At 47.0% G+C, this 22419-nt stretch overlaps 2 protein-coding genes across 6 annotated transcripts; both read right to left on the minus strand.

The window, feature by feature from the left end:
- Positions 1-1227: 1227 nt before the first annotated feature.
- LOC105074479 (cationic amino acid transporter 3-like) lies at positions 1228-8697 on the minus strand. 3 transcript variants are annotated; one of them, XM_074369144.1, is made up of 12 exons: positions 8580-8697; positions 7173-7569; positions 6557-6715; positions 5564-5750; positions 5268-5380; positions 4880-5102; positions 4552-4691; positions 4356-4458; positions 3969-4165; positions 3606-3772; positions 3224-3332; positions 1228-3056 (listed from the first exon to the last, which is right to left on the minus strand). In XM_074369144.1, the coding sequence occupies exons 2-12, from the start codon at positions 7540-7542 to the stop codon at positions 2977-2979; spliced, it is 1848 nt and encodes a 615-aa protein (XP_074225245.1). In that variant the 5' UTR covers positions 7543-7569; positions 8580-8697; the 3' UTR covers positions 1228-2976. The 3 variants fall into 3 exon arrangements, with proteins under 3 accessions (XP_074225245.1, XP_074225246.1, XP_045377790.1); XM_074369145.1 differs by having other exon boundaries at positions 7173-7572; positions 8580-8690; XM_045521834.2 differs by lacking the exon at positions 8580-8697 and having other exon boundaries at positions 7173-8181.
- Positions 8698-11564: 2867 nt separating this feature from the next.
- On the minus strand, positions 11565-20814 carry LOC141578565 (cationic amino acid transporter 3-like). 3 transcript variants are annotated; one of them, XM_074369148.1, is made up of 13 exons: positions 20706-20814; positions 20298-20444; positions 17701-18103; positions 17001-17159; positions 16013-16190; positions 15688-15800; positions 15296-15518; positions 14986-15125; positions 14785-14887; positions 14399-14595; positions 14028-14194; positions 13646-13754; positions 11565-13485 (listed from the first exon to the last, which is right to left on the minus strand). In XM_074369148.1, exons 3-13 carry the CDS (start codon positions 18071-18073, stop codon positions 13367-13369), a joined length of 1881 nt encoding a protein of 626 aa, XP_074225249.1. In that variant the 5' UTR covers positions 18074-18103; positions 20298-20444; positions 20706-20814; the 3' UTR covers positions 11565-13366. The 3 variants fall into 3 exon arrangements, with proteins under 3 accessions (XP_074225249.1, XP_074225248.1, XP_074225247.1); XM_074369147.1 differs by having other exon boundaries at positions 17701-18100; positions 20298-20447; positions 20706-20810; XM_074369146.1 differs by having other exon boundaries at positions 20298-20447; positions 20706-20810.
- Positions 20815-22419: the final 1605 nt, after the last annotated feature.

Consider the following 22419-nt stretch of genomic DNA (forward strand, 5'->3'; position numbering starts at 1 on the left):
AAATTTTAAAAAGAAAATTAAAGTATGTCACATTTATGAAAACGAATATATGTATGTATCTGCAAGACTGGGACGTTATGCTGTTCACCAGAAACTGACACATTGTAACTGACTATACTTCAACTAAAAATGAATGAAGTATGTCACATTTAAGGGTCGGAGCCAAACACCTCATCTCCGAAATTCCCAGTTTACGTAGACTGTGTAAGGACTTACGCCGTGTCCTGTTTCTTCACTTCTTTGCTAAGCCCTTAGAGGTTCAGAAGGAGGGTTAGGTGACTTTTCTAGACTCATAAGCCAGCAAAGTGCTGAGGCGCTGGGGTGGGCGGGGAGAGGGATGTGTCAGGCCTGGAGGATGGCCGCGTTGCGCCACTGTCCCTGGAAAGACAGCAGAACCTGTCATCTCCCAAAACACCTTCTTCATGTTGTTTCCATGCTCAGAAACATCCACGGGCTCCCTGCTGCCTACAGGAGCCACCACTTATATGAATTATGGTGAAATAACATGTTCATGCTTTGCTCTGTCTCCTGCTTCATGACAACTGTTTTATCCCCCTAATTGATGAAAACCAATGATAAGAATTTAAATAAAATCCTTCACAACTTTCCATGAGGCCTCCTCCTCCGTCATTTCATGATTTTCATAGCAGCCCTAACCCACTACACGGAGGTCCTTATAAAAAAAGGTTAGAATGCAGAGGGCACAGACAGAGACCAAAGGGTGAAAGATTTAGCAAATAAAAATATGAGACATCTAAGAAAATGGAAGAGAGACAAATTGGAAGATTCTACACTGCTGGCCTTGAGGATGGGGGACGGGGCCGCTGGCCACAGCCACCAGAAGCTGGAAAAGGCAGGGGAGAGATCTTCCTCTAAAATGTTCAGAGGGAATCTGGTCCTGCTGACACCTTGGTTTCAGCCCAGTGAAACTTATTTTGAACTTCTGGCCTCCAGACGGTGAGAGAATATATTTCTGTTGTTTTTAGCCAACACTGTATCTGCCTGTCTGGAGCTGAAACAGGGAAAGAATAAAATTCAAGCCCTTGTGCAAAAGAAACAAACAAACAAAAAACCCAAGACACTTAGATCTAGAGGTTTTCAGATAAACAATGAAGCATAAAACATATTTTTAAAAACATGTATTTTATACATGTACAGGTTTATGCATATTAATTATACATGTACACATTTTAATATGTACACATACATACACATGTACAGGGGTGTGTCATTTTATTGCGCTTTGCAGATACTGCACCTTTTACAAATCAAAGGTTTGCGGCAACCCTGGGTTCTCTACAATGATTAGCATTTTTTAGCAATAAAGGTTTTTTAAACTAAGGTATGTACATTTTGTTAAGAGACAGAATGCTATGGCACAATGAATAGATTATACTGAAGTGTGAACATAAAGTTTGATATGCTCTGGGAAACCAAAAAATCTGTGTTACCTCTTTATTGCCATATTCTCTTTACTGCGGACGCCTGGAACCAAACCAGCAATTTCTCCAGGATGTGCCTGTATTAACTCCCCAGTTTGAGAGATATCATTTAATTGTCACAGAAAGTGTATCATTTTTCTTCCCTAGAGAACTGCCCACATTCTTGTTTTGGCTGATTGTATTTTCAGTTGAAATGTGAATCTCTCCCTTCTCTCTGCTGTGAGCTAGTAGTTGATCTAGAGGTTTGATTACATTCTGATTCAACTTTTCATGAAGACTGTGCTATGGGCAGTGTTCTGTGTTGTCTGTTACAGCACATGGGGTTGCACGTGCTGTACGGTGGTCCCATATCAGGAAGGAAAGGCGAAAATCAGGCGATGTCAATCTCGTCCATCAGAGTTTCGCCTAACAGTTTCCATTGCCATCAATTGCATCCTAAGTCTGCAGTTTTATTCCAACTTGCAATATAGTGATTTTCCTAATTCTGTTAATACTCCTCAATCTATTTTTAAATTCATCTAATAAATTTGCTGCTCAGTTTCTTGAGTCCCATCCCTCCTTCTCTCTACTTCAGTTATTCATTCCCATACACAGTCCTCTGCTTCATTATCACCAATGAGTTCAGTGTCCATAATCTCAATTTGCAGCAGCAACTTTTCATCTCATTTTTCCAGTTTAACTTCCTTTCTTTTAGTTCCACCCAACTGTGACCATTTATCAACCAACTCTTACTTCCTGCTCTTTTCTGTCTCCTCTAGCAAAGCAGGAGGTTTTTGTTTTTGTTTTTGTTTTTTTCCTCTCAATTGAGAACTTTTCCTCACCAACTCTAGTGTGGAACTCTAAGAGTCTGAGTCAGAAAAGTAACCAGAAATCATCATTCACACAATGCTACACAACATCTCAGTAACGCTGGGGGAAAAGATAAAAAGGATCGTTTCCCTTTATCATTATGAAATGACCCGCTTTACCTGTTATTAGTTTCTTTATCGTGAAGTCTGATTTGCCTGATACTAATGTAGCCGCCCCAGCTTTCTCGTGTTGCTGTCCACACAATGTATCTGTTACTTTCATTTTACTTCCAAACTACTTGTGTCCTCCTATTGAACGTGTAACTCTTGACATAATGTACAGTTGCCTGCATTTCCTTCTCATTTGCAATCTCTGTGTTTTTGCTGGAAAGAGGCACAATAAGGCGCTTCTTATTTTGCACATCAATATTTTATTTCTTCCTCTGGTTGCTGGTTACATTGCTGTACTGTCTTTCTGAAAATTCATCTTGTTGGAAGTTTATGAAGCCTGTATTTTTAAGTATGTATATTATGCTTTTAAAGGTTTACTTAAAATTGTACAACATTAAAATCATTTCCTCTGTTGGCAGTGACTACAGGGCTCTAAATGCATCCCATCCTCACAATTCACAGAGGCTCAAATTGTCCACGACCTAGCAGGTGCCTCCCATGTACAGAGGGAATCCACACAGCATCCGTTTCCTGTGCTTAAGAGGATTCATCACTAGGGATGATTTGTCAAGAGATTAGGAGTTGGAGGCTGGAGGCTGTGGATCAGTGTCCTCCAAGCTGTGTCGGATCCCATATCCAAAGTATATGGCGAATCCTAGTCGGGCAATGAGACAATGAGAAGGAAAAGTGGGTGCTCTCCCCACTTACAAAGGCCCAATAGGCCTCCTATTGTGGAGTCTCACACAGTTTGGGGGAGGGGTAGTAGGAAGAGGGTTGGATTTAGTCACTTAGGAAGTCTCTTTATCCCAGAAAGTCACTTACCAATGGCACTCCAGATGCCAAACTGGGCCCAGGTCCAAGTGGTCATCTGCATCATCAAGTGGACATTCACGAAGATGCTCAGCACTGGGAGGACAGGCAGAGCAGGCACCTGCGGGCGAAGGCAGCTAACCCTGAGCGCGCCGCAGGCCTCACCAAGGCAGGCCCCGCCCCCACGGGGGGGGGGGCGACGCCAGGCCTGGTCACACGGAGCAGCCAGCGCCTCCCCAGGCTGGGTGTGAGAAGCACTGAGAGTGGACCAGGGAAGGGCCACTGGTTAGGGCGACTCGCCTCCTTCCCTGGTCCAGCCAAGATAGTTCAGACCTCACAGCGTGCAGACTTCCTTCACTCAGGGTGGATAGTTTGGGCACATAAGGTCACCCACCTTGAAGGGAGGAGGAGTGGGGCCCTGGGGCTGCCTCCAGATGGTGACAGTGACCCCGGCGCTGAGCACCAGCAGCAGCACAGCCACCGTTGTACAGACGGGGTCTCCAGAGAACACACGGCGGGGCCACTGGGCCAGCACCAGGCTCAGGGCCGTCAGCAGGAGAACTGCAGGGTCCAGTGGGAGGAGAACAGGGTCAAGTCCAGAAGCCGGTGTGTCAGGCCTTGGGTCAGACCCCTCCCCAAACTGCCCTCATCAGGAAGCTCATATTATCTCCAAGAATCCTCAACACCTGCCAAGATCACAGTCCCACCCCATCCTCTCAATCTCTGAACACCTCCAAAGAGCCATCCCACGGCTCACCAAGCAGTAAGGCACATCCGTAAGCAATCCGGCCAGATTTCTGAGTGGGGCTGGTGTTCACACGGCCCCACAGAAGCTTTAGAACATTTGAGGTTCCTGCTTCAGGCCCAGGTTTGGAAGAACTTGGTTCACGTTCAGAAATTTCACTTTTGTTCTTTGTGTTCTCATTCTTGCTTGAATTCGGATCTGGCTGGTACCTGAATTAGAGGTATTAAGGAAATATTAACAGCAGCCCCTACTCAGCCAACATCAGCCAGCCTATCCCACATCTGTCCTGCCTCAAGCATGGCGGGACAGTTAGAAGGCAGCATGAGGGCAGAAGAGGACTAACTCCCCATCAATCTCCATGAGCCCAAGACCCCCAGCCGAGGTGTCATGGAGTCTCACCTGAGGACAAGAACAGAAAAAGGCATGATGGTGTAAGCAAGAAGGATCCCAAGAGATATCAGTTCCACGATGTCATGGAACTTGAAGAGTAACGCCAGGAGCCCTAGGATGAGTGTGTGGGGAGGGAGTGAGAAGCCACTGGAAAAATCCAAAACAAGGAAGTTGATCAAAGAAGGAGAGTGATTTATTTACTCACCTGCAAGACTTCCAGAAGACGTGGTGGCCATGATGGGGGTGCCTGTGCTGGCACAGATGCGGGCAAGTTCCCGGAAAAGGAGCCCGTCATCTGCCATTGCATAGGTCATGCGAGACATGAAGAACATTGTACCTAGGAGGCTGGGGAAAAAAATGGAAATGTGTGTGAGGACACGGAGATACAGGACAGATTGGAGCATCTGATCCTCAATCTACTGCTCCTGAATCTATTTGGCATAAGGTATATTTCCCTCTAAGTGTCTCTCAATGTCAAGGGACAGGATACCTGAGAATCTGACAGTAGATGGGGAGGAAGCCTTGACACTGACCTGTATAAAAGAGCACACAGGATGACAACAGCCATGACATAGCTGGCAGGGGCCCATCCAACATGGAGAAGAGCCTGCGGCAAGGGGTTGTAAGGATCAGTCTGGTAGTAGGGCACCATGAAGGTGAGTGACGCTGAGACGCCAGAAAACACCAAAAAGCAGATGAAGATGGAGATGGCCATGCTCAAGGGGATGGAGCGCTGTGGATTCCGGGCTCCCTTCCCTGCAGAAGGAGCGGAAGCGCTGGATCAGAACACACTGGGGTGAAAGCACATAATCCCCTTCCCTCTTGAACCTCCAAAAGCAGGATAGTCTTCTACCAACCCCTATGCCCAAGGGCAGCCCAAACTGGCCAAACCTCTGATGGGAAACACGATCAGCATGTTACCTTTATTGACAATGACAGCAAAACCAGAAAACAAATAGTAACATAAAGCTGCTCCTCGGAGAATCCCATCAAAGCCGAAGGGCACAAACCCTCCAGAACCCAGAGGGCCCAACCTATGAGAGAAGAAATGAGGAAGAACGTGGGTGAGGTGTGTTCAGCCACCTCTGCTGGACTCCTCAGTTGACACCATGAGTCCTGAGCTCCAGGACCCGCAGCATCTGGATCCGCCAGCCCGGATCTCCTTAGTCCCCAACATTTTCCCAGCTCTGCCCCAACCCCCCAAGGATCAAGAGTACCCTTCTGAGCTGTAGGTGCCATTGGGTCCAGATGCTGCCAAGTTATAGTCCTGCTCCGTGAGCTGCCAGTTGTGCAGATCTCCCTTAATGAAGCCAGAGAGGAGGATGAAGCCGAGAACCAAAAGGTTCAGACCAGTGAACACTTTGGCAACGAGGGGCGTCACACGAGCTCCTAAAATCAGTACTCCTGTGGGAAAGATGGGATATAAAACACTCAAAATAACCTCCTTAGGGACAGAAAGAAGAACAGTGGTACCCAGGGGCTGAGTGAGGGGACCAGGTCAGGTGGCAGACGGACAGTGACTGCTCAGGGGGAATGGGGTTTCCTTCTGGGGTGATGAAAATATTTGGAACTTGATGGAGGTGATGGTTACACAACACTGTGAATGTACTAAATGTTGTCGCGTGTACACGTTAAGAGGCGTAATTTCTTATTGTGACAATCATCTCACTTATATACATCTATCAAACCATCACATTCTACACCTTAAGCCTGTGCAGTGTTCATGTCAAGTATATCTCAATAAAGCTGGAAAAAACAGTAAAATGTTTAATTTTATGCTATGAGAATTGCCTCTGTATTGAAAAAAAAAACTTCTCTAGTCCCAGTAGAGAGGAAGAAACTTCATCTAAGGAAATGATTCAGAGCAGGGCTGATTTTGCCTCCTAGGGGACATCTGGCAACGTCTGGAGACATTTTGATTGTCACACTTTGTGGGATGGGGCCACTGAGTAAAGGCCAGGGATGTACTCAACATCCAACAATCATTTTTTAAAAACCCTTAATGCACAGGACTGCATCCCACACCAAAGAATGATCCAGCCCAAGCTGTACGTGGTGCCAAGGGGGAAAGAAATGATGGTCTATTTTTTGCCTTCCTGTCATAGTTCTTTCCCATCCTAATCTCCCACCATTCTGCCATCCAACTCTTTCCCACACAACTTCCCCTCCACACCCAACTCTTCCCATCCTATCTCTGACCCCTGTCTCACCAGTCATGAGCAACACCAGGCCCAGCGCCACAAAGTCTGGGTACGCGGCCAGGAAGTAGGGCATATGCACAGAGAAAGTGCCCTGTAGCCCCTGAGAGATGTGGTTCCCAGTCAGGCTGTCAAAGGCGTAGCTCCAGGCCTTGGCCACACAGGCGGTGTCTGCAGTGGCAATAGGACTATTTATTAACAAATGTAAATTCATTCCCTACTATGTGCCTTGGGACTTTAAAAAAAAAAAAAAAAACAAGATACCTAATCTCAAAGAGAGATGGGAGGTCTGGGAGATGAGGGTCAAATTTAAATCAAGTGGTAAAGGAAAACCCCATGAAGGCAAGAGCTGAGCAAAGACTTCAAAGTGCTGAGGGATGCGCCTGTGGGACATGTCCCCCTCTCACCCACTTCTTACAGTTCCCTTTCCTTCTGGGTTCTCAGCCCAACCATTTAAGGAAAATGGGCTAGAGCAGAGTAGCATGACGTTATGGGGTTTTTCTGCCACTAAAACCCCCTTCCCCTGCATGACCAGTAACAAGGTGCTTATGAATGAGTGAAGACTCCAACCCTCCCCACTAGTTTCCCAGTCTTAACCCCCACCCCTTCCCTCTCCCCATCATCTCACAAATGACAGAGAACAGTATGAAGTTCCAGCCAGTGATGAAGGCAAACAGTTGTCCCATGGTGACGTAGCTGGAGAGATACAGAGAACTGGAGCTTGGCACCCTGGCCCCAAGCTCAGCATAGCAGAGCCCAGACAACAGAGAAGACAGGGCGGCCACCAAGAAGCTGATGATAATCGCTGGTCCAGCTATATGCATGGCCACTGCGCTAGCCATGATGTACGCGCCAGCCCACAGGGTGCTGCCCACACCCAAAACCACCAGGTCTAGGATGTTCAGATGAGCTACGTGGCTCTCATACTCCTCTGCAGGCTCCAGCAGCTGCCTGCAGACCAGCTTCTGGCCAAATTGGAGAACATCCTGACACCGCATCCTAGACGGGGTTGAGGAGGCTCAGATCTGCTGAGACAACAAGACACAAAACCATCAAGAACGTCCATCCACCCTTAGCTCTGGGAGCCCAGTTCCACAAAGCAGCAGAGATCTGGAGAGCAGGTGGTAGGTAAGTGGGCACACTGGGCAAGTTCCCCATCTCTGAGCCTCAGTTTCTTCAAACAGAAGGAAGACTTTTTTTTTTTTAATTCAAGTATAATCAGTTACAATGTGTCAATTTCTGGTGCCCAGGAAGACTTCAAATATGTTTCAAAATTACTGAAGGGAATGCTTGAAGCGAGGTGAGGGGGAGCAGTATCCGTCTCCCCAAAATGTGCCACTTTGGCATGTGGGTCGCTCTGAACCAAAGGCAGTTAAGACCCAGCAGGCTCAGGCAATAGCTCTGGTAACAGCTCCCTTCCAGGCATAGGCACCCTGTTCTGGAGATTGGTTGCTTGACAAGGTAAACATATTTAGCATGACTGAACTGTACACTGAAAAACGGTTAAGATGGCCGATTTTATGCTCTATGTATTCTGCCACCATATTCTTAAACTACTGCCAATAATGCATAATAGATCCAGCTTCACAGAGTTGCTGGGTTAGCAAGCCCAATGGTGGTTTAGTAAATCACCATACAGTCCCCGTCTCCTAACACCAAGAGCTGTGGATGCTCCACTGCCTGGGTATCCGCAGAGGGGAACCCACAGGTAGAAAGTGCCAGCAGAACACAGGAGACTGAAGTCAGCGGCCCACACATCATAAATCCTCTCTAAGGGTAATTTTTACTGTTGTTTGAACCCCAGTCAAAAAAAAGGAGTCTTAGAATCTCCAGGGACAAATCCATCCCCCACCTCTTCTCACACAAAGGCACACAGCTCCCAGCTCCTCCTGCTTTCATCGGGGAAATGGGTCTTGCCACCCTCAGGCGGGAGCCAGGCTGACCCAGCCGCACTCTCGGGTTGCAGAGGTCTCTTCGGGAGTATCTGAACTCAGTGCCTGGTCTCCTACAGAGGACGGGTTAACACAAGACTTACTGGACTCTTGGAGTAGATCCTGGAGCATTGGATCCAAGTCGGTGAGGCTGAGTCTAAGCCGTGTAGGGCTGGAACTGAAGCATGTCTAAAAACAGAAGTGGGGAGTCCCTGTGCACAAAAGCCCATCCTTAACTCCTGAGCTGTTGGGTGGAGGTGGGGTCGGGTGGGCGGGGAGCTTCTGTGGTGGTGCTATCAGCCCTCCACACTTCTGTGGTTGCCTTCAAGGAGTGGGCTGAGATGCTTTTTTTTTTTTTAATGTGGTAAAATGCACATAGCATAAAGTTTACCACTTTAATCATTTTTAAGTATTGCTAAGTACATTCACAAACTCCAGAACTTTTATCATCTTGCAAAACTCAGATTCTGTACCCATTCAGCAACAATTCCCCCTTGTCTCCTCCACAGTTCCTGGCAATCACCATTCTACTTTCTGTCTCTATGGATCTGACCACTTGGGAGCCTTTGTTTAAGTGGAGTTATACCTGTCACTTACTGTCAGGCTTATTTCAATTATTATAATGTCCAAAAGACTCCTCCATTTTGTGGCAAGGGTTGAGTCCATTCCGTTTTAATACTGAGTAATACTCTCTCATTTGTACACACCTCGTTTGGCTTATCATTTGTGGTCCCTGGGCACGTGGGTTGCTTTATGTTTTAGCCACTGTGAATAACGCTGCTGTGAACACGGGTGTACAAACACGTCTTCCGGAGTGTGTTTCAACTCTTCTGGGTGTGTCCTCAGACGTAGAATACTGGACTAGAGGGCTCTAAGATTTTTGTATGCTTGTAAAGGAGAAAATTTTCACAGCCTGAGGCATTGGGAAGTCATTTTGGCTTCTACATGGTTCAGCCTGAACTCTGTTTTGTTTTTTTTTTCCAGCCTGAACTTTGTGTGACCTAAATAGACCTGTGACACTTTCACAGCACAGCTGCTTTGACCACTGAGGAAAGAGCATCTGGACGATTAGGATGAACAACCCCTTCTTATGGTGTCTGTGTTCAAAGATAAGGTTCCCCTCGCAGACACCAGGGTCCTGCTGTCCTGCTGTCTATATACTAAGTCGGTCTCTTTCGAAATCCTGAAGGAACATACCCTGTCATGTCTGATGCTTGTTCTTTGTTTGGATGAGGTGTAAGTTTGTGCTGAAAACCAGGGTTCGATGGAGCAGCTCCTCAGGCTATCAGAGAGGCTGCCCCCCGGGCTATAGATCTCAGTTTGGCTCAAATAAAACCCTTTCCTATTCCCAGTATAGACTGTTTATTGACTGTTTCCATGGACACTTGAATTCAGCTGCTCATCAACCCCACTCACAACCCCCTTACCTCCCAGAATTTTCACTCTGCTCAACTTTCCACAGTCTGCACATGGACAGAGCCAGCTACCTCACCTCGAAATTCCCATTTTACATAGGTTATGTAAGGACTTATCCTGTGTCTTATTTCTCCATTTCTTTGCCAAACTTTAGAGGTTTAGAAGGATAGTTAGGTGACTTTTCCAGCCTCACACGCCCAGTAAAGTGTGGAAGCATATGGCAGGGAGGAGAGAAACATGTAGGTCCTGGAGGGAGTCCACGTTGTACCACTGTCCCTGGAAGGAGCAGAAATCATCTCCCCAAAACCACCTTCTTCACATTGTTTCCATGCTCAGAAACATCCACGGGCTCCCTGCTGCCCGTGGGGGCCACGGTTTGTATGGATTCTGACGGAGTAACATGTTCAAGCTTCACTCTGTCTCCTGCTTCTGCCAGCTGGCTTATCCCTTTCATCACTCCAGAGCAAGAGGAATAATTTTAGACATCCTTCACAGCTTTCCACAAGACATCCACATCCGTCAGTTATTTCATGATTTCCACACGAAAGTGAGGCATCGGATGCAGGGAAGACACTCTCATCTCACAGAACCCCTTCCCCCTCTCTTCTCTAGCCTCCTCCCAATTTCTCCCTGCGTTTCTTTTCTCACGTAAAATAATCTACGTAGAACCCCTCATAGACTAGACACGGTGTTAAAAGTCTCATTTTTCCATTCCAAGTAGTTTAACAATTTTCCCCCCAAATATTGTGTTGTTTCTTTGATAATATCTGGCAAATAAAAATTTCTCCATCTTGCGTGACATCAAATATTACACGTACTTGTGATCATTGTTTACATTTCTCATCAAATATAATTGAGCACTTACTGTATTCCAGACACTGCTTTAGCTTCAGGAAGTAAATGGTGGTTAAAACCTTTACAGGCTGAGTGCATCTTCCTGCTCTCAAATTCATCTGCTGAAGTCCTAACCCCCAATATGTCAGAATGTGACTGTACCTGGGGATAGGGTGTTAAAGAGGTGATTAAAGTTAAATGAAGTCATTAGAGTGGGCCTTAAGCCAGTATGACTAATGTCCTTGTAAGAAGAAATTAGAATGCAGAGAGCACACACAGAGACCAAAGGGTGACAGATTTATTAAATAAAAATGAGGGAGGCAGGGAACTATGGAACCAAAACCCAGATTTACTGACCAGAGACCTCCTTGAAAAGTTTAAAATTAATCCATGTCTGACTTCAGAAAATATTTTTGCTTGAGTAATGGAAAGACAAAAGCCCTGAATCAGTTTAATATGTATAACCACGCTTTTTGAAGAACCTGCTTGCTTAATTTTATTTTTGCAAAGTGTGTGCTTCACAGAGCAGAATGAGCCACAGAAATGAGCATGGAAAGGACAGAAGGAGACAAGAAGCCACAAAGAAGGACCCAATGGAGACCCTCAACCAGGGGTTCTCATCAAGCCACCTGGGCTCACGTCTCCCCTCCTTGAGTGTCTTCTCACTCAAGGGTCTTTTCCCCTTTCGTGCAATAGAGCAGCCTCACGGCTTGTCCCTCTGCCTCTGCTGAGAATGCTTTTCCAGCGGGTGGTCAAGGACCTGCACTTTTGGTGCGCTTTCTAATTTGGAGGTCGCTTTATCCACTAACAAAAATGCAAGGCACCTTAGATATAGTGAATTTCAGGTAACAATGAGCTTTATATATTGTAATACATATGTTGATAGAGATACATATTTGATGCATATTAATTGCACATATACATATTTTAATATGTACAGATACATTTACTTTTACAGGCATACGTCACTTTATTGGGCTTTGAAAACACTGCATGTTTTGCAAATTGAAGCTTTGTCGTAATCCTGTGTTGTCAGATGATGGAGAGAATTTCTTAGCAGTGAAGTATTTTTAATATAAAATTATACATTGTTTTATTAAGGAGAATGCTATTGCACACTTAATAGTGTAAATATAACTTTTATATGCACCGGTAAACCAAAAAAAAATGTGCCACTCTCTTTATTGCCATGGTCTGGAACCAAACCCACAGTCCCTCTGAGGGGTGCCTGTATTAACTCTCCAGAATAGGTCATATCATTTAACTGTTACGGAAAGTGCACCATTTTTCTTTCCTCGAAAACTGCTCACATTCTGGTTTTGGCTGGTTGTGTTTTCATCTGAAATGTGAATCTATCCCTTATGACTTCTATGCGCTGGTAGTTGGTCGAGAGGCTTCGTTACATTCTGATTCAACTTTTCATGAAGACTGTGCTCTGGGCAGTGTTCTGTGTTGTCTACCACAGCACGTGGGGCTTCACATGGTATCTTGTGGTCCCACGTCAGGAAGGTAACAAAGAAAATCAGCTGATGTCAACCTCTTCCCTTAGAGTTTCACCTAATGGTTTCAGTCTCCATGGGTTGTTTCCTAAGTTGGTAATATCATTAGAATTCGCAAGGCAGTCACTTTTCTAATTCTGTTAATCCTCCTCCATTTATCTTTTAATTCATCTCCTAACTGTGCTGCTCAGTTTCCTGACTCGCATTCCTCCTTCTCTCTACTTCAACAGTTCATTTCCACAAACAGTTCTATACTTAATTTTCACCAGTGCCTTCAATGTTCGTAACCTCAATTTCAAGCCTTCAGTTCTGCAGGAACACCTTTCTAATCTTGTCTCTCCAGTCTGACTTCCTTTCTTTTAGTTCCGCCCAACTGTAACCATTTATCAACCAACCATTACTCTGCTGCATCCCATCCCATTTCCCTACCTCTTGGCAATGCAGGTGTTTTTTAGTTGAGAACTTTTTTCACATTGACTCTACTGTGTAATTCCAAGACTATGTGACAGAAAAGTAAAGAAAAAATAATCATTTACACCATGTTACACTATATCTCAATGAAACTGGGGGAAAAGATAAAAATAATCATTTCTCTTTAGCATTATGAAATGATCCACTTCATCTGTTATTGTCCCCTTTATCTCAAAGTCTACGTTGTCATTAATATAAGTATGCTGCTGTCTCATGTTACTGTTCACACAATGGATCTGTTTCTTTCCTGTTACTTCCAAATTATTTGTGTCCTAATATTTAAAGAGCAACACCTGACACAATATTACTTACCTGCATTTCCCTCCCACATGGAAATCTCTGTGTTTTTGCTGGAAATAGGTACAAAAAAGCCCTTCCTATGTACAGATTAATATTTTATTTCCTCCTCTGGTTGTTGACTATGTTGTATATTCTTTGTGAAATTTCATCTTGCTACACCCTTAGGGAGCATGCACTTTTCTGTATGTATATTACAGCTTTAAAAGTTTATTTAAACATTGTACAACAATAAAGTCACTTTGTCTGATGGCAATAAATACAGGGCCCTAAATGCATGCTACCTTCACACTCCATAGAAGTTCAAAGTGTCCTTGAACCAGCAGGTACCTCCCATGTACGCAGGGATTCCACACAGCAGCCGTGTCCTGCGGTTAAGAGGATTCAGCACCAGGGATGTTTTTGTCAAGAGTCTGTGAGTTGGAGGCTGGAGGCTGTGGATCAGTGTCCTCCAAGCTGTGTCGGATCCCATATCCAAAGTATATGGCGAATCCTAGTCGGGCAATGAGACGATGAGAAGGAAAGGTAGGCGCTTTCCCCACTTACAGATGGTCAATAGGCCTCCTATTGTGGCATCTCACACAGTTTGGGGGAGGGGTAGTAGGAAGGGTCCAGTCACTCCAGAGGCCTCATTTTTTCAGAAAGTCACTTACCAATGGCATTCCAAATGCCAAACTGGGCCCAGGCCCGACTGGTCATCTGCATCATCAAGTGGACATTCACGAAGATGCTCAGCACTGGGAGGACAGGCAGAGCAGGCACCTGCGGGCGAAGGCAGCTAACCCTGAGCGCGCCGCAGGCCTCGCCAAGGCAGGCCCCGCCCCCACGGGGGGGGGGGAGACGCCAGGCCTGGTCACACGGCGCAGCCAGCGCCTCCCCAGGCTGGGTGTGAGAAGCACTGAGAGTGGACCAGGGAAGGGCCACTGGTTAGGGCGACTCGCCTCCTTCCCTGGTCCAGCCAAGATAGTTCAGACCTCACAGCGTGCAGACTTCCTTCACTCAGGGTGGATAGTTTGGGCACATAAGGTCACCCACCTTGAAGGGAGGAGGAGTGGGGCCCTGGGGCTGCCTCCAGATGGTGACAGTGACCCCGGCGCTGAGCACCAGCAGCAGCACAGCCACCGTTGTACAGACGGGGTCTCCAGAGAACACACGGCGGGGCCACTGGGCCAGCACCAGGCTCAGGGCCGTCAGCAGGAGAACTGCAGGGTCCAGTGCGAGGAGAACAGGGTCAAGTCCAGAAGCCGGTGTGTCAGGCCTTGGGTCACACCCCTCCCCCAGCAGAACTGCCCACATCACAAAGGACCATTCTGTCTCCAAGACTGTGCCTCCACTGCCAAAGACACACACTCCCACCTGCTCCTGTCAACGGCAGGACACCGCCAAACAGCCATCCCGCTGCTCACCAAGCAGTAAGGCACATCCATAGACAATCCGGCCAGATGTCAGAGTGGGGCTGGTGTTGATAGGGTCACACAGACTCTTTAGAGTCTTTAAGATTCCTGCTTTAGGTACAGATTCCAAAGGACCTGCTTCAGGTTCAGGAGTCTCAGTTTTGTCCTCTGTGCTCTGATTCGTCTGTAAATGCTGATCTGCCTGGTACCTGAATTACAGGTGTTAAGGCAATATTAACAGCAGCCCCTACCCACCCAATACAGACAGTCTAACACACCTCGATCCTGCCGTACGCACAACGGGACATTTAGAAAGCAGCATGCATGTAGACGGGGATTGCCTCCCCATCCATCCCCACAAGGGCAAGACCCCCAGTCAGCGTGTGGTGGACTCTCACCTGAGGACAAGAACAGAAATAACCACCAGCGAGTAAGCAAACAGGGTCCCAATTGACATGACGTCCACAAGATCACTGAACTCGAAGAGTAACGCCATGATCGCTAGAAGGAGGCACAGATGAGGTGCGGGAGGGAGTCAGAAACCACTGAAATGTCCAAGTTAAGGAAAGTGATCAAAGGAGGGGCTTTTGTTCAGTCACCTGCAAGGTTTCCAGAAGCCAAAGTGGCCACGATGGGGGTGTGTGTGCGGGTGTGGATCCGGGCGAGTCTCCGGAAAAGGAGTCCGTCATCTGCCATCGCGTAAGTCACTCGAGACATGGCGAACATGGTACCCAGGAGGCTGGGAGACAAAATGGGAACATGTGTGAGGACGTGGAGAAATAGGACAGATCAGGGCTTCTGTGCCTTAGTCTGCGTGGTGTGAGGGGTCTCTCCCTCTTGTCTCTCAATCCCAAAGGCTGGGACACCTGGGCATCTGACAGCAGATGGGGAGAAAGCTTCGACACTGACCCAGATGTAAGTGCACAGAGGGTGCCAACAGCCACCACATAGCTGGCAGGAGCCCACCCAACATGGAGAAAAGCCTGCGGCAAGGGGCTCTCAGGGTCAATCTGGTAGTAGGGCACCATGAGGGTGAGTGACGCTGAGACGCCAAAATACGCCAAAAAGCAGATGAAGAGCGAGGTCAGGATGCCCAAGGGGATGGAGCGCTGCGGATTCCGGGCTTCCTCCCCTGCAGGATGGGTGGGGAGAAGCACTGGGTCAGGAAACACCTTGAGGGGAAAGCACACAATCCCCTTCCCTCCTGAGCCTCCAGGAGCAGAACAACCTCCTAGAAACTCTTATGCACAAGAGCAGCCCAAACTGGAGCCAAACCCCTGAGGGGACAGTGACCGTGTTACCTGTAGTGGCGATGACATCAAAACCGATAAACCCGTAGAAACAGGTAGCCGCTCCTCGGAGAATCCCATCAAAGCCAAAAGGCACAAACCCTCCAGAACCCAGATGGTCCAAGCTGTGGTGAGAGGAGAAACGAGAAGAACGTGGGTGAGGTGTGTTCAGTGATCTCTACCGGACTCCTCAGTTGACACCATGAGTCCTGAGCTCCAGGAGCCCCATCATCTGGACCCACCAGCCCAGATCTGTTTAGTCCCCACCGTGTCTCCAGTTCTGCACGGTAACCACACCCTCACCACGCATTGCTCTGGCCAGGAGCACCCGCCTAACCTATAGGTGACGTTGGGTCCAGATGCTGTCAAGTTATAGTCCTGTTCCGTGAGCTGCCAGTTGTGCAGATCTCCCTTAATGAAGCCAGACAGGATGATGAAGCCGAGAACCAAAAGGTTCAGGCCTGTGAACACTTTGGTAACCAGGGCCGACTCTCGAGCTCCCAGAACCAGCACTCCTGTGGGAAAGATGGGACATGAAACTTCCAGAATAACTAAATGCATAGAGACTAGTGGTGGTCAGGGGCAGGGCAGTGGCAGAAGTGGAAACCGTGGACAGTGACTGCCCAGTGGGTGTGGGTTTTCCTTTTGGGGTGGAGAAATGTTTAGAGCTAGCTGGAGGTGAGGGTCGCACAGCATTGTGAGTGTGCTAAGTGCCACTGACTGCACACTACGATGATCAGTTTCTTACTGTGGCAATCACCTCACAAGAAACACATCAGTCAAACCATGAATATGTACCCCTGAAATTGTACATAATTGTATGTCAGTTATATCTCAATAAAGCTGGAGAAATCAATAAACTAGTTGAGTTTCTGTTGTTTGAATTTCACCTCAATTTAAATGATCTCTGGTCTCAGCACAGAGGAAGAAACTTGTCAGTCTAAGAAATGGGTGATTTTTTTCTTCACCCGTAGTTTGGCAAGGCCTGGAGACATCGTGGTTGCCACAATCTGCGTGGTGGGTGTCACTGACATCTGGGGAGTAAGGGCCAAGGTTGCTACTCAACATCTGACAATGATGTTCTTTAAGAAAAGAACAAAAACCCTAAATGCACAGGACATCCCCCCACACCAAACAATGACCCAGCCCCGAATGTCAGTGGTGCCAAGAGCGGGAAGCACAGTCTGTGTTGCCTTCCTGTCTCTCATACCACAGACCCTTCTTCCCTGTCCTAATTCCCCACCTCCTGCCTCTCCAAGCCTTCCCCACCCCGGCTCCCTCTCCACACCCCACACTTCCCATTCCATCTATGACCCCTGTCTCACCAGTCATCAGCAATACCAGGCCCAGTGCGAAGAAGTCTGGGTATTTGGCCAGGAAGTAGGGCATGTACAGGGAGAGAGTGCCCTGTAACCCCTGAGAGATGTGGTTCCCAGTCAGGCTGTCAAAGGCAGAGCTCCAGGCCCTGGCCACGCTGGCGATGGCTGCAGAAGAAGATGGAACATTCATTAACAAACATTAATTGAACCCCTACTACATGCCATGGGATGTATTTTGAGGGAAAAACAGACAAAATAATCTCAGAGACTTTCATTCATGGGGTGGGAAAGAAGATCAAGATATTCACAGAATCGGTCCACTATTTAATACGGTAGGAGGAGATCAATGTTGTGCAAAAAGAGAAAACATGGAAGTGGAACCAGGAGGGCTGGGATGAGGGCTGAAATTTTAAATCGAGGTGTAAGGGAAAACCCCACGAAGGCAAGAGCTGAGCAAAGCCTTCAACATGGTGAGGGATGAGCCTGTGGGCGTGTCTCCCTCCCACCCACTTCCTACGTTCCCCTTCCTTCTGGGCTCTTGGTCACATCACTTAGGGAAAGCGGGGGAGAGCTGAGTAGAATGAAGTTGTGGGGTTTCCCTGCCACCATTACTCACTTCTCCCACAAAGTGAATAGCAAAGTGCTCAGGAATGACTCAAGTCTCCAACACTCCCTCTGAGCACATTTCCCCACCCCATCATCTCACCAATGACATAGGACAGTATGAGGTTCCAGCCAGTGATGAAGGCACACAGTTGTCCCACACTGACATAGCTGTAGAGGTACGCAGAGCGGGAACATGGTACGCGGGCCCCAAACTCTGCAAAGCAGAGCCCAGACAACACAGAAGACAGGGCGGCCACCAGGAAGCAGATGACGATTGCCGGTCCAGCTTTGTCCTTGGCCACCTCTCCAGCCAGGATGTACACGCCAGCCCCCAGGGTGTTGCCCACACCCAAGGCCACCAGGTCGAGGGTGTTCAGACAACGAGCCAGGAGACTCTCAGACCCCTCCCTGGGCTCCAGGGGCCGCCTGCGGACCAGCTTCTGACAAAATTGGCTAACATTCTGACACCACATTCTAGACAGAGTTGAGGAGGCTCAGATCTGCTGAGAAAACAAGACAGAAAGTCATAAAAAATATCCATTCGCAACACAGAAGACTGGGAGGCCACCAAGAAGCAGATGACAATTGCCAGTCCAGCTACGTACATGGCCTCTCCACCAGCCAGGGTGCACACACCAGGATGCTGACCACACCCAAGGCCACTGGTCTAGGGTGTTCAGAGGAGTCATGTGACTCACAGACACTTCCCTGTGGACTGGATTCGGACCAAATTGACAAACGTACTGGCACAGCATCCCAGACGTGGGTCAGGAGGCTACAATCTGCTGCTCTGTTCCGTGTGTTGTACAACGTGCCCTCGTAGCTGACTGACTGCATACATAGTGGTTTCTGTCTCTTACCCCCACACTCCTCTATCTTGCCCTTCCCCCCGTCCCTCTCCCTACGGATAACCACTGGTTTGCTCTCTGTATCTATGAGTCTGTTTCTTTTTTGTTATAGTCACTAGTACATTTTATTTTTTAGATTTCACACGTAAGTGAGTTCATACACTATTTGTCATCCTCTGTCTGACTTATTTCGCTTAGCATAATAACCTCCAAGTCCATCCATGTTGCAAAAAGCAGAATTTTTATTCTTCTTTATGGCTGAATGTATGTACCACATCTTCTTTATCCATTCATCTGTTGATGGACAATCAGGTTGCTTCTGTGTCTTGGCTATTGTAAATAACGCTCCTGTGAATACCGGGATGCATGGATCTTTTCCAATTAGCACTTTCATTTTTTCTGGATAAATACTCAGGAGTGGAATGACTCAGTCATGTGGCATGAGCTGAAATCACCCAGCTCTGCTGGTTCAAGTCCAGCTCTGCTGCGTGCCAGCCTGTCTGGTTTGGCACAAGCTTATACCACACTTTGTCCTCCTTTCCTCTCTAAATGGGGGTAATTACTATCATCACAATTATCCCTCCCTTCACTGATGTGTGTGAAGTGACTCTGTAAGGGGCTTGTTGATCAGAGACTCCACGCATTTCTTCACCAAGGATCCTGAAACTAATAGCATTCTGCTTCGTTGCTTGCAGAATGAAGTGGAATTGACCCAACTCTAAGTTGGGGCAAAATGAGATAGATTTGTAGGGAGGGACAGACTCTGACCCAGTTCAGTGAAAGCATCAAACCAGAGTGGTCTCCCAGTTGCCTGGAGGGAGGACTAACCTTCACTGTGAATCAGAAATGACAGGACCACTGTCTCCTATCCTTCGGAGCATACGGAATGCCAGCTCTGCAGGGCGAGGCTGACCCAGGCAACACAAGTTATCATCAGGGGCCTCCTGCCCATAATATTCCAAATTCCTAGCTTAGCATTTTGGTTAAGGGCAAGCATTCAAAGAGCCAGGAAACTTGGACTAGAGTCTTGGCTCCAGCACCACCCCTGTGCCTCTGAGCAAGTCATTTATTCCTCCGGACCTCTCTCTGTGCGCCTCTTGTTCAAATGCTGCTGCTGATCCCTCGTGTCACTGTTGGTAGGAATGTAAAATGGTGCAGCTGCAGTCAGTAATGTATGGTGGTTCCTCCAAACATTAAAAATAGAATTACCATGTGATCCAGCAATTCCACGTGTGGGTGTGCACCCGAAAGGACCAAACATAGCGTCTCAAAGACATATTTGTACATCCATATTCACAGCAGAATTATTCACAATAGCTGAAAGTTGGAAGGACCCCAAATGTCCATCCAGGAAGGGATGGATAAACATAATGTGGTCTATACATACAGTGGAATATTATTCAGTCTTAAAAAGTCAGGCAACTCTGAGCCATGCTACAACATGGAGGAACTTTGAGGACATTATGCTAAGTGACATAAGTCAGCCACAAGAAGACAAATATTGTGTGATTCCACTTCTATGAAATATCTGGAGTAGGCAAACTCATAGAGATGGAAATTAGAACAGCGATTTGTCAGGGACTGGGGTGAAGGAGAAATGGGGGGTTATTGTTAAATGGAACACAACACAGATTTACAAGATGAAAAATGTTCTGGAAATTTTTTGCTCAACAATGTAAATATACTTCACATTACTAAATTGTACACTTAAAAACAGTCAAGACAGCAAATTTTATGTTATGTGTATTTTCCCACCGTTTTAAGAAACTGTTTCCAATGATAAACAACAGAGCCAGCATCACAGAGCCGCTGGGTGTAACAAACCCCAAGGTGATTTACTTTAACTTACCATGCAGTCTAGCCCAGCAGGTAACAAAATCCATGCATGCTCAAGTCCCAGATGGAGCACCAGCAAATACAGAGGGTTGACGGTACAGACGAGACTGAAGTCAGTGGTCCGCATATCATAAACCCTCCGTAAGGGTAATCTCTGCTACTGCTGGAGACCAGTCAGAAAATCATTCTTAGAGGTTCCGGACACTGATCCGATCTCTCCGCCCCATCCCACTTCCTGTCACACACACACAAAGGCACACAGCTCCCAGCTCCTCCTGCTTTCATCGGGGAAATGGGTCTTGCCACCCTCAGGCGGGGAGCCAGGCTGACCCAGCCGCACTCTCGGGTTGCAGAGGTCTCTCCGGGAGTATCTGAACTCAGTGCCTGGTCTCCTACAGAAGAGGGTTTACCCAAGACTTACTGGACTCTTGGAGTAGATCCTGGAGCATTGGATCCAAGTCAGTGAGGTTGAGTCTAAGCCGTGTAGGGCTGGAACTGAAGCATGTCTAAAAACAGAAGTGGGGAGTCCCTCTGCGCACAAGACAGCCCTTCACCCCTGGGTTGTCGGGGTGGAGATGGGGTTGGGTGGGCGGGGAGCTTCAGCCGTGCTATCAACTTGTGACACTTGGTGTGTGCTCAGAGGATGGTTCTAAGATGGTTTTTGTTTTCAATCATGGTAAAATACACATAAAATAAAATTTACCATTTTAACCATTTTTAAGTACTCAGTTCAGTCATGTTCAACACACACATTTTGTGCAACCGAACCCCAGAACCTACTTCATCTTGCAAAGCTTCGTGTCTGTACGCATTCAACAATTCCCCCATCTCCTCCACAGTTCCAGGCAATCACCATTCTACTTTCTGTCTCTACGAATCTGATCACTCTAGCTACTTCATTTAAGTGGAATCCTACAGTATTTGCCTCAATGTGTCCACCTTTGGTAGAAGTGAGGGTGATTGTAGACAGAGGAAAAATTTGTGTTTCAATAGAAACTATAATACCTGTGGATGTTAGATTCTAGTTCTGCTCATTGTTTTTGAGATTTTGTTTTCCACCCATACACTGGGCTGGGTCCTGAATTTTTTCAGTTTCCTCAGTTATTTGGCTATAGTCTCCAAACTAACATTTCCAGTTTTTTCCCTATTTTTGACTTGGAATCATTGAGAAACTAAGGCTGCCCTTTTCTTAAAGTCCTGCAAAGATAAGTGAGTCAACTTGATATAAACTTAAAAGAGGTCACCATCATAGCTGTCATTTAGACAATCTTCAAGCCTGTTTCTATGTGAGTCAGTCAGAAAGCTGACCTGAACACCCGATGACTTCACCAGAGACATTCAAGCCAGGAAAATCTGGTTGGAATCTGCCCATTATCACTGTCTGCCCTCACTCCATCTAAAGATGCTTTGTGCCTTACTTCTAGAAATCTTCTCTACAGGCAGCTCTCAGGACTCAGACACTGGGCTATAATTTTATATAGATCTTTGTTTTTCTTTTGTCTCCATAGAAATGTCTTCTATTGAATACTTAATTCTTTGCACCTTATAGGCCTAAGTTTGAGACCCCGCGTGCTTCACCACCTTCTGAAATGAATTTAACTGGACTGATCCATCGTCAGCACCAAGACACTGGCTCAATACAATGAAACAATCTACCAACCCAGCTCCTGGACTGCAAAGCTTCTTGAGCAAGTTTCAGAGGAGGGACTGCAGGGGAGCCAACTACATCAGGTGCCCCAAAACGTATCTCTTTGGCATGAGGATTAATTTAGGCTGATTATTTTTAAGAAACTGAACACGCAGGAAGTCTTTCTTTTTACCTCCCCTTAAAGAACCTAGATAAAGGGCTCACTCTGAGAATAAAGCTAACACCAGACAAGTCTGCAGAGGGCAGCAGCTAAGTGTGGTGAATTGCCTTCCCCCACTTTGAAGTCCCAAACCACGGCCCTCCCCCAAACTCTTTTTCCTTCTCTTTAGCTGAAGATGTTATTTAAGGCAAGGGTTTGGGCCATTTGACAAGTTACCCAGTTTTCCTGGGTCTCTCCCGTGTATACGTGTTATCACACTGTTTGAGTTTCTCCTGTTAATCTGTCTCATGTGAATTTAATTCTTAGACCAGCCAGAAGAACTCAGAA

The sequence above is a fragment of the Camelus bactrianus genome, chromosome 9 (assembly GCF_048773025.1).
Source record: "Camelus bactrianus isolate YW-2024 breed Bactrian camel chromosome 9, ASM4877302v1, whole genome shotgun sequence".
Taxonomy (NCBI): Eukaryota; Metazoa; Chordata; class Mammalia; order Artiodactyla; family Camelidae; genus Camelus; species Camelus bactrianus.

Excerpts from the sequence above, each read along its gene's own strand:
- LOC105074479 (XM_074369144.1), bottom strand. The coding sequence starts at position 7,542 with ATGCGGTGTCAGGATGTTCTCCAATTTGGCCAGAAGCTGGTCTGCAGG. Across the intron at positions 5,381-5,563 it reads GGCACCTACAGCTCAGAAGG|GTTGGGCCCTCTGGGTTCTG; the intron begins GTACTCTTGATC and ends CTTCTCTCATAG. Across the intron at positions 4,692-4,879 it reads CTGTGTGCTCTTTTATACAG|CCTCCTAGGTACAATGTTCT; the intron begins GTCAGTGTCAAG and ends TTTTTTCCCCAG.
- LOC141578565 (XM_074369148.1), bottom strand. The coding sequence starts at position 18,073 with ATGTGGTGTCAGAATGTTAGCCAATTTTGTCAGAAGCTGGTCCGCAGG. Across the intron at positions 15,126-15,295 it reads CTCTGTGCACTTACATCTGG|CCTCCTGGGTACCATGTTCG; the intron begins GTCAGTGTCGAA and ends TTTGTCTCCCAG. Across the intron at positions 13,486-13,645 it reads TGGCATTTGGAATGCCATTG|GATTCGCCATATACTTTGGA; the intron begins GTAAGTGACTTT and ends TTGCCCGACTAG.